General features: G+C 42.9%; 1 protein-coding gene across 1 annotated transcript; it reads left to right on the top strand.

The window, feature by feature from the left end:
* The first annotated feature begins 1,649 nt into the window (after positions 1-1,649).
* On the top strand, positions 1,650-8,196 carry LOC115164292 (low molecular weight neuronal intermediate filament). Its single transcript, XM_029716610.1, has 4 exons — positions 1,650-2,503; positions 4,141-4,464; positions 4,728-4,852; positions 5,241-8,196. The coding sequence occupies exons 1-4, from the start codon at positions 1,760-1,762 to the stop codon at positions 5,581-5,583; spliced, it is 1,536 nt and encodes a 511-aa protein (XP_029572470.1). The 5' UTR covers positions 1,650-1,759; the 3' UTR covers positions 5,584-8,196.
* Positions 8,197-15,921: the final 7,725 nt, after the last annotated feature.

Genomic DNA, 15,921 nt, shown 5'->3' with positions numbered 1-15,921 from the left:
ATGGTATGAAAGAAAGAAATAAGGACAATCCTTTTTTCTTATGAAGAGCTCAGGATAGACAGCCTGTCTAGCTGCTGATGGTGATTGATCAGTGTAGAAGTAGAGATGAGGTTATCCCATTGTTTACTTGGCCTGGCGTCTCTCAAAGCCAAGTGGAGACGTTGCACATTACTAAGAATATTCTGCCCTCTAGTGGTTAAAATGGGACGTTTGCAAATGCGTTGCATCGACTTTAACATTTGTATTACATCATGGTAAACAAGGCATCTACAGTGTAAATATTTGTTACTTTTTTCAACAGTATTTTATTTTCTGTTCAGATAATAACCATGATTACTCCTTGTTCGTGCATTTGTGGATCCATATGTAAAGCCTCAGTGACATGGATTACATTTGATTAGGAATAACTTGACCATCATGACATGCCGTTTCCCAAGTTACAATCTGCTGCAATGTTATAATAGCATATAGTTCAAGAGATCAATATCATTCAGGGGCAAGGCTACCTCATCAACATTAAAAGTGACGAAACAAGTAGCTTAGAATGTGTTATTATCTTCCTGAATACTTAAAAAATGTAAAGGTGATTGGAAATGCAAATTCAAAATGTGTTGAACGTTTACTATATGGGATAAGATAGCTATTGGGCTATGCATTCTGCAGTCCCGACAGCTATGGGCCAGTGTGTTTTGCCCTCTAAATGGGGTGGTCGGTAACCTGGATCAGGGCCAAGGCCAGATCCAGCATGTCGAGTCATCGCGCGAGAAGAAGACAGCGCTGCACCATCAATAATCCTCTCTCATGTGCTGAATCATCGCCCAAAAGTGCTTTGTGATTCTGGAAAATATTTGCAGGACAGACCTATTTCACAGGTTTATGTTTTCAATGTAGTATAGGCTAAACTTGATAATAGGTGTTAGGCTATTAAGTGACTTGCAGTTATTTAATATGATGTGTGGGCATTGGGGAGTTTATGCAAACAGGCCTTTGTGTCTGTGTCTCTTCCTGTATTCAGACACTGCGGTGGTCGGGCACGAAAGGTGCATGGCTGCAGACTGCAATACAGCAGTACCGTTTAGACGTACTCAGTCCTGTCACACAGTTCACATGCATCGATCCCATGCCTGGACTGCTGGGACAGCACGGCAACACTGTAATGCCAGTGTTCAGTGGGATCGGATAACCTGCATGGGAAGTTTAACAAAACTTAATCAGAAAAGGTCTAGGCAATGTCAATTTGGCCTATTATGTCCTGCGTTGGCCTCAGTATCAACATTTAATAATAAAGTAATTTTTCGCTTTAACCTGTTGGGGATATTCAAACCCCTTAGTATAAACATTATCATCAGGATATTAGTAGGCCTGGCCGTTTGGTCTTATTACAAATAACATTTTTAACATGTCCCCTGTAAGTCATCATTTTATGCTCTCGTATTGACCAAAGGTCTATCTTGGCTTGTCTGTACAGCATGGATTAGCCTGAAATACTTTCAAGTTGAATTCGTGTTCCCCTGAGAATAGTTCTTTTTGCAGGAGTTTGCAGGTTTCCCTTACCCTGCTTCTGCCCCTGCGTCAAATGATGCTCGAGTTTCATCACTATAAAAGCACCTGTCTTGCCAGACATCACTCGTATCTCACTTCCTCTCTCTTTCTCTCTCCCACACTCCCACACTCCACACACACTCTCACACGGGGCAGTGAGAAGGGACTCCGCAAGCAGCAAAGGTCAGACTAGTGTTCCACTTCTCCACCTGCAAACATGAGTTACTCCGGCGACGTCTACTCCAGCAGTTCCTATCGGAAGATCTTCGGGGATGCGCCCCGGAGCTCCGGCCGCATGTCGGTGGGCAGCAGCCCCTCTCGCCTGTCCGGCGGATACCGCTCCAGCGGCTCACACCGCAACTATGGCTCCCCATCCATGGTCACATCCTCCGGCTACCGCAAGGTGGGTGCCGGGCGCAACTTCCACTCCTCCATGCCCGACTCCATGGATTTGACCCAGTCCACGGCCGTCACCAACGAGATGAAAATCATCCGCACCAACGAGAAGGAGCAGCTCCAGGGCTTGAACGACCGCTTCGTCTCCTTCATTGAGAAGGTCCACAACCTGGAGCAGCAGAACAAGGTTCTGGAAGCCGAGGTGACTCTACTGCGCCAGCGCCACACAGAGCCCTCCCGTCTGCACGACTTGTACGAGCAGGAGATCCGGGAGCTGAGGGCGCGGGTCGAGGAGCTGACGCACGAAAAGAGCCAGATGCACCTGGACTGCGTGCAGATGAACGAGATGCTGGACCGCATGAAGGAGAAGCTGGACGAGGAGACGAGGCTCCGCGAGGAGGCGGAGGGCACCCTGAAGAGCTACCGTAAGGACGTGGATGACGCCACGATGTCCCGACTCGAGCTGGAGAAGAAAGTCGAGTCACTGCTGGATGAGATCGCCTTCCTCAGGAAAGTGCACGAGGAGGAGCAGCAAGAGCTGCAGGTTTCCCTGCAAGCCACACAGGTGCCGACATCACTTCACCCTTCATGACCCCCATCAGTTGTCACTTGTCACCCTCATCTCCTCATCACGCCGCCTCCAAATATCCTACCAAATATACACCAAGGGAAAAGTTAGGCAATGTATGTTTTGATGATAACTTGTATCATTTATGGTGATAACCAGTGCCAAATAACTAACACTGTTCATATAGCGTGTTATCAAATGGCTGTCTTATCATTCACATTCACTGTGGCTCCACATTCACCGAGTCAAAGTTAATTCACAGCACATGCGCTGTCCTTGGTGCTGAAGCCAGTGAACACTGCGCACTGCGATAAGTGGCAGTACATTTTACGGCACTGCGGTTCTGCGTAAAACAGCACCATGCAGTAGTCCCTCTCCTCTGCCAATTCAAACATAGGACACTAACTATACATAAACTACGAGGGAAGTTGTATAACTATAAAATAGAATTGAAATGGTGTAAATGGTTACTGAAAATCGATTCTGTGCATAGTCTGAAAGTGTTATACAGTCTAAAGCAAGAGCCAGTGTGCTAAAAAGAGAGGGAATGGGAGGGAGATCGAGAGGGAGGGAGATCGAGAGAGGGGGGGGAGCATTTGGGTTGATGGGGATGCTGGTGCTCCCGCTGATGATGCAGAGAAATAGTAGCGCAATATCTAGGTGTGGTCGACCTAGCATAGGGTCAACTCAGGACGTATAAAACAAATGAAGATGAATCAATGCCCTTGTTGAATTTTACGTAGTCAATCTCATGATGATCAACTATCCCAATCCCACTTTGTGAACACATTTTACAGGACGATTTCTATAGGTTAATTACCGCTGGCACAGAGCCTAGCTGTTGTTATTTACAAGATTGGCAACATGGTATTGATTCATGTTGTCCCACACAAGGTTCATTGCAATATAATCATTCATCAAGGTAACAATTAAACAACACTATTGTAGCGTACAGTGTTTTAGAAGGCACTGGCATTTTGGATAGATCATTGGATAAGGTGATAGTACTCTAAATGCTTTTCTTTAAATAAAAAATAAGTCTGATGTACAATTTAATATCAATTGATGCAACAGAGGATCTTCATTATTGGAAAGATAATTAAGTGTTTGTTTTCTCCAGGGGCTTTTCTATTGCCCTGCTGGAGATATAATTGCCATGGAAGCCATTGAAAGCAACACCCATGATGGTGCACAGAGCCCTGACTCAGCGCTCAATACATCAGCCCTCAGTATTTTACCTCACTAGATAGATCACATTAGCCCAAGGCTCATAGCTCCCATGTGTCTACTGTGAGCCCATGATGGTCTGTGTGGTTTGACATAGATTTCAATAGTGATTATCAAACCTTTTACTATATTTAGTTAGAGAAAAAAAAATTTGGGGTGGGGGAAATGGATGTTGCAACAATTTTGGTTTGGATTTATGATAATAGCCTACTTCACATTTACAGTAAATTAGAATTAATACGAACATAAGAATAATAATATAATAACGAATACTAAAGCAAAATATTATCATATTTCAATCTCCGCTACACTACAAATATGTATATATTTAGCCATTGACGCATTCTCTTCACACCTGGTAACCATACCCAACCCTAACTAACCCCTCTGTCCCTGCCTGGTCCCAGGTTTCAGTGGAGATGGACATGAGGGATGGTAAACCCGACCTGGCCGTGGCCCTGAAGGACATCCGTGCCCAGTACGAGGTCCTGTCAGCCAAGAATCAGAACCAGGCCGAGGAGTGGTACCGCTCTAAGTTTGCTAGTGTGAATGAGGCGGCCTCCCGCAACCAGGACCAGGTGAAGCATAGCAGGGAGGAGCTAAATGAGTATCGCAGGCAGGTGCAGGCCCGCAGCCTGGAGATCGAGGCTCTCAGGGGCCACAATGAGGCCCTGGAGAGGCAGATGGCTGAGATGGAGGACCGCCATAGCAACGAGATGGGAGAGATGCAGGTATGTGGAGTAGGACAGGCTGGCTATTACTGTATACTACAGTAATTGCTACAGTACAGGGTTTACCCTGTGGATTCTACAGAATTATCCCCTCCTAAGTAACAGGTGTATATCACAGATGGTATTTGTGATGGCATTTCAATTGCACTGTAGCACAACACATGTAAAAAGATATTAGGAAATGTACGTTGTGAGGTATTAGGAAATGAACATAGTGAAGTATTTATCATTAGTAACACATTCTGATGTTAATCGGCCTGCAGGAAACCATCCAAGAGCTTGAGTCTGCCCTCCGCAGCACCAAGGGGGAGATGTCCCGTCACTTGCGTGAGTACCAGGACCTGTTGAATGTCAAGATGGCCCTGGACATTGAGATCGCTGCTTACAGGTTAGTCATCACCTAGTCTAAGTCTATATGTCTGATAATGTTAAGTCTGCATTCAGCATATCGTTGATCCAAACCACAGTGCCTTTCCTGTACTCTGAACACCTTTTAAACATCTGAATTCCAAGCCAGCAGTGCTTTGAAAAGTATGAACGGTTGGAGTTTGATACATTTGTAAACTGACTCTCTTCCTCTGATTTAGTCAGTATTTTAGTCAGCTCAGCAATCAGGCCACTGTTGATGCACCACAGTGTCTCTTTGAACGATTTATGAGCACCCCCCCTTTTCTAAACATTTGAATACCTAGTCAGCACAGCAATAGAATTTAATAAATGTTTGTAAACTGACTCTCTCTTCCTCTACATCTCTCCATCTTCACCCCCCTCTTCAGGAAGCTGCTGGAAGGTGAAGAGTGCCGTCTGAGTACAGTTGGCGGAAATATCTTGCAGTCAGGCTACTCTGGCTTCTCGTATTCGTCCAGCCGCTCCTACGCCCTGGGTTCCTCCGCCCCTTACAGGATGAGGGGAGCCAAGCCTGAGGAACCAGAGAAGGAGGAGGATGAGGAAGAGAAGGAGGAAGAGGAGGAAGGAGAGGAGGGAGGGGATGGAGAGGAGAATGGAGATGAGAATGCGGTGGTGAATGGAGAGGGAGATGAAGATGAGGAAGAGGAGGAGGATGTTCAAAAGAAGAAGGAAGAGAAGGGGGGTGCTCCCAGCAAGAGCACCAAGAGCTAAACTGGTTGTGTCATTGATCATCAATGCCTTTTGCCCTACTACAGTCCACTCATTCACTCATATGGATCCCTTCGCTGTCACCTCATTTCTGATTCACAAGGACACACACGCACACACACCGTACTCACGCCAGATGCCTCATACACATGTACCTTCTCCTCTCGTTCTCTGGGTATCAATAATCAGCTGTGTGGTGGAAAATAGAAAGACAGACAATGCAGAGAGGTGTATTACCCTGCCAGAAGATAAACATGTAGCTACATTTTCCCAGGATTCTATGTCACGGTTTTACTCCATAGATGACGGTTACCACAGGGAGCAGAGAGAAGGTGGTCAACATTACAGTATTAAGCCAATCGGTCAGCAAAAGAGAATGCCTTAAAGCAAGTATGACGTCAGATTAAGAAGTCAGGGATGATATCGCTCAGTAAGGTCCCGTCTTTATGTGCCATAAATGATATGAGATGTGGTTATTAAGAGCAATTCAATTGTAATCTTGAAAGTAATAGTAGGATACTGGTAGCAGCACACAGACTATGCCTACTATATGCACAGAGGTCTAGAGCATAGAGCTTTACCAACTTTTACCAGTCCAACATTTAAGGTGCTTTTTGAAGAAATACATTTTAAAAAAAAGTTGGAAACATCTAAGGGAATTTCATTGTAGAAAATGCTCTTTAAACCTTTTCATGAATGTTAGCGTATAATATTGGGGACACAGAAATCCACATCATGCCCATGGGTGCAATACCGTATTCTGAGCTGGAGATACAAACTGGCACACTGAATGCTCCTCCCTCCACTCTTTTTCATTCACAGGAGAAAGATATAGAATGTTCTGTCCATTGACCCACTTTCTTTTCCATCACTTTTCATCACCAGAAAAGTAAATATTTCACCGCTCACCTTCCCCCCTCTCTCTGTGTCACTGCGAATGTCAAAGCACGGCATGACAACATGGATTCTAGAAAAAAGTACATGAAATCATAGCGTTTATTTGGGAGGGTTCTAATTTCAAAGGTAGGAGATAAGTGCATTGTGCAGCACCTCTTCTGTGTTCAGAAGCACACCTTTCAGGAATGAAAAGTTTAGAGTTTTAAAATGATGCTATTTATCACACTATACCCTTATATTTGATGCTGAAATACCCTCTCTTGATTGATTCATTTGTCACTGAATGGATATGCCCTCAAAGTAAGATAACTCTCTCTAAACCTGAGGTAAATGTCTCTCCTAGTCCCTTCCTTTCCCCAGAGCGGTCTAAGTCTTGTTTGTTTATTATCTGTGGTCGTTTAGTGCTCTGTACCCTACAACCTTCTGGCTGGTGGTTTGAGTGGTAGAGTGTGTGTTGTTAAGTCCCAAACGGTACCCTATTCCGTATTCTCTGCACTACTTTTGATCAGAGCCCATCGGGATGCAGCCTGTGTTTGCTTTTAGCAGTGTGCTCTGCTCCAGACAGTTAAGAGGCCTGTGGCTGCTGTGAAGGACAGCTGGAGGTGACAATGAGTGAGAGACAGGCCTCCACTCTGACTGCATCACAGGTGGCCGGCCAGTGGCACCTTAATTGGGGAGTACGGTCTCATAGTAATGGCTGGAATGGAATGGTATCAAACACACCATTCCATTCACTCCATTCCAGTCAGTATGAGCCGTCCTCCCCTTAAGCAGCCTCATGTGGACTGCAGGACCAAGTGGCAGACGGTGCAGACGCCACTGGGTTCATGGGCGGTCACATGGTGCTGCGCCACAGATAAGGGCTATTATCACCATATAACCCCCCCCCCCCCCCACACACACACACACACACCCCACCAGCACCACTACCACAACCACCACTGCAGTCTGAGATGGACAGCAACAGTATGTACACAGGATACCCTAGGCAGACATATCATAGCTGTACGAGAAGGACCATAATAGCATACTGTAAGTTGTATGGCTGGCTAGCTTCCATCATGGTGCTAAGCTATCGATATCAGGACTATTTGTGGGTCAGGATACAGTGAGTGACTGCACGGATATGTAAGGTCATAAAGAATGAGTGAAAATGTTAAAGAAGGAGACATTTATGATTTACAGTGATAAAAGGAATAGTGTTGCAGGAAGTATGTTTAGGGAAAGAAAAATACATGGAAAACCCCAAATGGAATGTACTCTAGAATCCTATACTGTAGTAAAATGTCCTCCAAAATGTTTGTAAACTTACCGTGGGCAAATGTATAGCTTCACAGAATGTTAAATGTTCTTTTTTTGAGACTGGCACACACTGTGGAAGGCCTTATCCTTAACCGTTGTAGATATCACTCCTTTTTCCTTTCCTTGAGAAATGAATCAATTGACAAGCGTTGACTGCATGGCTTGATTCTTGGGAGGTTGAAAACCGGGGATGCGATAGATTTTGCTTGTTGAGTGTTAAAAAAGATAATTGCCTTAACCATGATCAAAACAATAAAACAACCTTTTCACTTGCAGTTCACATGTTTCCGAGGTGGTTCAGGAGTGTTGACACAGACCATTCATTCTGCTACTCTACTGTGACTATGTGCTGCTGTCTCATGCAGTGATATTCCTCCCAAAGCCAAATAAAGCGATTTATTAACCAAACACTCACAACCATCGTCAGTGTCTTCAATTATTATGGTAACATCAAAACCATACTACATAAGCTACAGTTTCTCTGTACATTGTACATGTGGTACTGGAACTGACCCTGTATATAGTATTATTACTTACTTATTGTGTTCTTCTTATTTATAGATTGTGTGTGTTTTTGTTCTACCTTGTTACTTTTTGTATTACGTTGTCATTGATTACTGCATTGTTGGGGTTAAAGCTTGCAAGAAAGACATTTCACTGTACTTGTGTAGACTCCTAGAAAAAAGGGTTCCAAAAGGGTTCTTTGGCTGTCCCAATTGGAGAACACTTTTTTTGTTCTAGATAGAACCCCTTTTGGTTCAAGGTAGACCTGTTTTTGTTTCCAGGTAGAACCTCTGTAGAAAGGGTTCTACATGGACCCAAACAGGTTCTACCTGCAACCAAAAAGTGTTCTTCAAATGGTTCTCCTATGGGGACAGCCGAAGAACCCTTTAAGGTTATGGATAGCAACTTTTTTTCTAAGAGTATATGTGACATTAAAACTTGAAACATTTTCTGACTGGGCACAGCCAGGTTAGAACAAGAAGGGCAAATCGAAAAACAATACTATAATATTTGTAGCATTTTGCATTGAAAATGCATGCAGTATACATGACAAATGTTAAAGCTAGAATCCTTTGTTGAAACAATAATAAAGCGTTAATCCCACCTCAGTTTGGTAAAAAGCTGAGGTATGGACCTGGAGCAAACCTGTCTCAAGTTCATTCTATGGATGCAAGGACTGACCATCTATTATATAGGAATTATAGTATTAGCCAATAAGAAGAAGAGACTTGCTTGGGCCAAGAAACACAATTAATGGACATTAGACCAGTGGAAATCTGTCCTTTGGTCAGATGACCAACCGCAGTGTCTTTGTGAGACGCGGAGTAGGTGAATGGATGATCTCCTCATGTGTAGTTCCCACCGTGAAGCATGGAAGAGGAGGTTTGATGGTGTAGGGGTGCTTTGCTGGTGACACTGTCAGTGATTTATTTAGAATTCAAGGCGCACTTAAGCAGCATGGCTAACACAGCATTCTGCAGCGATACGCCATCCCATCTGGTTTGCGCTTAGTGGGACTATCATTTGTTTTCAACAGAACAATGACACAACACACCTCCAGGCTGCGTAAGGGAAATTTGATCAAGAATGAGAGTGATGCTGCATCAGATGACCTGGCCTCCACAATCATCCGACCTCAACCCAATTGAGATGGTTTGGGATGAGTGAAGAAAAAGCAGCCAACAATTGCTCAGCATATGTGGGAACTCCTTCAAGACTGTTGGAAAAGCATTCCAGGTGAAGTTGGTTGAGAGAATGCCAAGAGTGTGTAAAGCTGTCATCATGACAATGGGTGGCTACTTTGAAGAATCTCAAATATAAAATATATTTTGATTTGTTTAACGCTTTTTTGGTTTCTACATGATTCCATATGTTATTTCATAGTTTTGATGTCTTCACTATTATTCTACAATGTAGAAAATAGTACAAATAAAGACAAAACCCTTGAATGAGTAGGTTCTCAACACATGAAGCATTTCTAAGTTATATTCTTCAAGAATAGATGGGTTTGTACTATATTATTAATTTAAAAGTCAAAAAATTGATGTAGCAACTCAGGATTCTAGCTGTAAAGTGAAACATACCATGATATCAACTCATTACTTCACTAATGGACATGGCAAAAGAGATAAATAATAGTCCACAAAAAGAACAAATCAATACATGGACTTTACTTGAACTGCCTGCCCATCCTGCTTTGCTGAACCATTAGGATGACATAGCATATATTATTGGCAGTCATGCTGCTGACAACTAATTTCACCAACTCACTGACCTGAGAGCAATAGGCAATCCTAGAATAAGCTATAAACTATAATAGCTGATATGGTATAGCAATTTGGGTTGTCCAACCAGTAATGACTATACCATACAATAACACATCACAGTTACATATCACTCACTGACAGGTTGCTATGATAATGTGAAGTAGACATGATGTATTACTGTCGTGTAGTTAGTTGGGGGAAAGTTCTACAAACTGCCCCACCGAACTTAAAGTGATGTATTGTATGAAGTCAGTTGGGTCTCTAGATGAGTTGGATGTCTTTGTCCCAAATGTCACCCTATTCCCTATTTAGTGCACCACTTTTGACCAGGGCCTATAGGGAATAGGGTGCCATTTGGGACGCAAACGATATCTCCCCATCTCAGCATTCTCTTTCTCTGCTGCCTGTCTGACTCGAAGGTATAGGATGGGAGGAGAACGCAAGATGGATGACAGTAGCAGTGTCCACCAGCGCTGCTGTCAGAAGCAAATACTTTATCTCAGAACGGAAATCTTTACTCCTTGCACAGCCACTCAGTAATACTGTGTGGGCAAATAGGCATCAGCGCATTGGCAAAAGGCCATCATCAGCAAAAAGGCCAGATCAATGAAACAGAAAAAAAGACGACGCCTGTAAGAGGAAACGTAAGACCTTGGTATCATATGAACTAGATTATGGTAAACTGTACTGTGAGAACGCTTATAGCGACAGTCTAAATGTACTGTAAAACAACTCCTCTATGCATCTGTCTCTCGCTCTCTCTGTGTATGCGTGTGTCAGTGTTGGGGATTAGTGAACTATATGTAGTTCAACTAATCATTTAACTACATTTTGCAGTAGCGTGGTTGTAGTTGAACTAAATTCTAATCTAGGTAGTGTTTTTAGTAGTTTTTTTGCCATGTAGTGGTGTAGCTAACTACTGGAACTACACACTACTTTTTTTCTCGCAAAAATCAAATCAAATATGGGTGAAGTAGGCAATAATGTCCTTTCTTTTTCAGCATCAGACCTTCTTTTCTCACACTTTTAATTGGCTAAATTACACATTCTGTTAACATTATGACCCCAAAGTGAACTGTTCTTGCAATTGGTCATCTATGACATTTCAGATTTACAGTGGGGGGAAAAAGTATTTGATCCCCTGCTGATTTTGTGCGTTTGCCCACTTACAAAGAAATTATCAGTCTATAATTTTAATAGTAGGTTTATTTGAACAGTGAGAGACAGAATAACAACAAAAAAATCCAGAAAAACGCATGTCAAAAATGTTATAAAATGATTTGCATTTTAATGAAGAAGTAAGTATTTGACCCCTCTGTAAAACATCACTTAGTACTTGGTGGCAAAACCCTTGTTGGCAATCACAGAGGTCAGACGTTTCTTGTAGTTGGCCACCAGGTTTGCACACATCTCAGGAGGGATTTTGTCCCACTCCTCTTTGCAGATCTTCTCCAAGTCATTAAGGTTTCGAGGCTGACGTTTGGCAACTCGAACCTTCAGCTCCCTCCACAGATTTTCTATGGGATTAAGGTCTGGAGACTGGCTAGGCCACTCCAGGACCTTAATGTGCTTCTTCTTGAGCCACTCCTTTGTTGCCTTGGCCGTGTGTTTTGGGTCATTGTCATGCTGAAATACCCATCCACGACCCATTTTCAATGCCCTGGCTGAGGGAAGGAGGTTCTCACCCAAGATTTGACGGTACATGGCCCCGTCCATCGTCCCTTTGATGCGGTGAAGTTGTCCTGTCCCCTTAGCAGAAAAACACCCCCAAAGCATAATGTTTCCACCTCCATGTTTGACGGTGGAGATGGTGTCCTTGGGGTCATAGGCAGCATTCCTCCTCCTCCAAACACGGCGAGTTGAGTTGATGCCAAAGAGCTCAATTTTGGTCTCATCTGACCACAACACTTTCACCAGTTGTCCTCTGAGTCATCCAGATGTTCATTGGCAAACTTCGGACGGACATGTATATGTATTCTTGAGCAGGGGGACCTTGCAGGCGCTGCAGGATTTCAGTCCTTCACGGCATGGTGTGTTACCAATTGTTTTCTTGGTGACTATGGTCCCAGCTGCCTTGAGATCATTGACAAGATCCTCCCGTGTAGTTCTGGGCTGATTCCTCACCGTTCTCATGATCATTGCAACTCCACGCGGTGAGATCTTGCATGGAGCCCCAGGCCGAGGGATATTGACAGTTCTTTTGTGTTTCTTCCATTTGCGAATAATCACACCAAATGTTGTCACCTTCTCACCAAGCTGCTTGGCGATGGTCTTGTAGCCCATTCCAGCCTTGTGTAGGTCTACAATCCTATCCCTGACATCCTTGGAGAACTCTTTGGTCTTGGCCATGGTGGAGAGTTTGGAATCTGATTGATTGATTGCTTCTGTGGACAGGTGTCTTTTTTACAGGTAACAAGCTGCGGTTAGGAGCACTCCCTTTAAGAGTGTGCTCCTAATCTCAGCTCGTTACCTGTATAAAAGACACCTGGGAGCTAGAAATGTTTCTGATTGAGAGGGGGTCAAATACTTATTTCCCTCATTAAAATGCAAATCAATTTCTAACATTTCTGACATGCGTTTTTCTGGATATTTTTGTTGTTATTCTGTCTCTAACTGTTCAAATAAACCTACCATTAAAATTATAGACTGATCCTTTCTTTGTCAGTGGGGAACGTACAAAATCAGCAGGGGATCAAATACTTTTTTCCCCCACTGTACATATAAATATTTACAAAGTAGTTTGGATGTAATGAGCTACTTTTTCAAAGTAACTTTAGTGAAGTAAACTATAGTTGTCTTAAGGGTAGCTTTAGTGTAGCTTAACTTCTTCCAGTGTGATGTAATTGGTAGCTTGGTAAACTAGATTTTCAGAGTAGCTTCCCCACGTGTGTATGCAGTGCATGTGTGGCCATGCAAACATCAACCTTTGCATCTGTATGCAAGCCAAGGCACAGAATGACTGATTCGCTGTTGTCCGTGTGCCATGGAGAGAGTTATGGGTTGGCAGGGCCGGTGGGGTGAATGAGGAGAGTCCAGCGACACATCACTCTGCAGTGGGATTGAAATAGAAGACACACACACACACACACAGGGTGGATTAGCCACCTGGCAATTCTGGCAAATGCCAGATGGGCCGGCAAAAAAAAGTGTCATTGCCTATGGCCCAAGGGCCTGTTAAGATTTCTTTAATGATTTTTTCACATTTTCTCTGTTGTCATAATAATCTATAATGAGCATTTGGCTGATCAGTGTGCAATGACTGGTCCCCGGTTTTCTGATTGGCCGAACTGAGGTTGCACAAATTCACATTCAGTCAAACAGTTCATCAGAAAAGAGACCCACTCTGACTTTCTGTCATCAGTTAGTCAGCCAAGATCATGGATTGTAAAAGGTGGTGTCGAAAAAAGTTAGACACCAAAAAATGGCTATTGAGGCCAACGCTGCTGAGTGTGTAAAATTGAACAACTTATTTTCTAAAAGTTCTGGTTATTCTGCTGGTCTGAGTGCTGTGACTGTGAGAAATGATGCCAGGCTTTAGCACAGACAGATCATCAGCTGCTGGGGCAGCAGAGGACAGTGCAGTCGCTGTAGGAAGAAAACAGAGGGAGGCACACTGTCACACAAACAGATGTAGCCTACTGCTGCCAGTTCATATTTTGGCTGTATATTGTATGAAATAGGAGGCTAATTAACACTTAATTAAGGAAGGGGGGATTCAGGGGAAACACACATGACAGGCACTAACTTGTAATATAGCCTAAAAAGTAGTTTTATAACACAGAAGCCAATAAACATCTAGACATTAATACAGTGCTTTTATTAAACACAAGTCATCATGTAGTACAATAAAACATACAGTATATATGTGTTTACTCATTCACAACGAGGATGTGGCTGGGCTCAGCACAGACAGACAAGAGTGAAAGCAGAGGAGAACAAGAAGCGCAAACACACTGTGACAGACAGAAGAGGAGAACAAGGAGAAGCACAGACAAACCGAGTGACAGAGGAGAACAAGAAGCACAGACAAACTGAGTGACAACAGAAAATAACAAGAAGAAGCAGAGACAGAGAGATCCCTTATTTAAGATAGTATGTGCCTTATTTGATACTTTTGAATGATTGCCTTATTTGATACTTTTGAATGATTTCCTATGGTTTGCTGTGATTCATTTGAGATAAAGAACACATTTAAACCGTTATAGCCATGCATGTATGGTGGCCTGGGATATGAGAACCTGTTTTGACACACACACACACACCCTTAACCTAACCCTAAATATTACCCTAGCCATGAACTTAACCATAACTCCTAACCATAACCCCTAATCCCTAACCCTAAATTTAACCCATGAGCCTAAAAAAGCCTTTTTCCTTGTGGGCGTCGAAATGTCCCCACTTGTCCGAATTTTCCTTGTTTTACTATCCTTTTGAGGACTTCTGGTCCCCACAAGGATAGTAAAAAAAATTGAAAAAAAGACATGCACACAGCAAAACATAGCACAGTAATCGGACAGATTGATAAAATAATTTTGCAATGTGATCAATCCCTTTCTGTGGTCTGTGGTTGGGCCGTGGTGGAGCTGTCGTTGATTTGTCTGGCGGCCATGCAGCTCGGCACGGCGTGGGGAGATATGCCGTCAGCAAAATTGCTGTTCTTGAGATGCATACATGATTTAATTGCATCTTCTTCTTACTGCACTCCCGAGACCTGTTGCGATAAGGTCGTAAATCTTGGCTTCAGAACTCGCTAACAATGTTGATGGCCCAATAATTACATTTCCACTAGAAACTAAATGAAAGATGGTTACTGGCAGGGAGACAGTTCTCTGACCTTGCCACTGCTTATCCCTGTATCACCAGTATGGTTCACTAAGACATTGGGAAAGGGTCAGTAGCCTAATTATATGAAATGCTATTACTGTTATACAGTGCCTTCGGAAAGTATTCAGACCCCTTGACATTTTCCACATTTTGTTATGTTCAAATCATGTCTAATCAATTGAATTTACCACAGGTGGACTCCAATCAAGTTGTTGAAGCATATCTGTAACGGTTGTCGTCGGGAATGGAGGACCAAAACGCAGCAGGAATGTGGATGCTCATCTTGTATTTATTATAAAATAAAGTGAACACCAAAATAACAAAAATTAAGAACTCACGAACAACAATACAGTCTTGTCATGCACACTCAGCAAAACAAGAAACAATCTCCCACAAACACTACACCAAACAATTACCCATATATAGGACTCTCAATCAGAGGCAACGAGAAACACCTGCCTCCAATTGAGAGTCCAGCACCCAAACCTAAACATAGAAAACCTAAACTAGACAGAATGCAGAAATACAACCTAGAACATACTAACCTAGAACATACACCCAAAACCCAGGAAGACATAAATCAAACACCCCTCCACAACACACACAAAACCCCCACCATACAAAACAAACATCCCTCTACCACGTCCCGAACAAAATACTAAACAACTACTCCCTCTGCTGGTCAGGACGTGACAATATCAAGGATGATCAATGGAAACAGGATGCACCTGAGCTCAATTTCGAGTCTCAGAGCAAAGGGTCTGAATACCTATGTAAATAAGGTATTTCTGTTTTTCATTTTTAATAAATAATATTTTTAATAAAAGATTTCTAAAAACTTGTTTTCACTTTGTCATTGTGTGGTGTAGATTGCTGAGAAAAAAAAACAGATTTAATACATTTTAGAATAAGACTGTAATGTAACAAAATGTGGAAAAAGTGAAGGGGTCTGGATACTTTCTGAAGGCACTACATTACAATAAGGTAATGAGCTTACCAAGACATCCTGCTAATCAGAGAAAAGATTCCCCTGTATCCAGGGAAAGTG

Source organism: Salmo trutta, chromosome 27 (assembly GCF_901001165.1).
Source record: "Salmo trutta chromosome 27, fSalTru1.1, whole genome shotgun sequence".
Lineage (NCBI taxonomy): Eukaryota > Metazoa > Chordata > Actinopteri > Salmoniformes > Salmonidae > Salmo > Salmo trutta.
The sequence above is the reverse complement of the archived record's forward strand: the minus strand, read 5'-3'. Positions and strand labels throughout refer to the sequence as shown.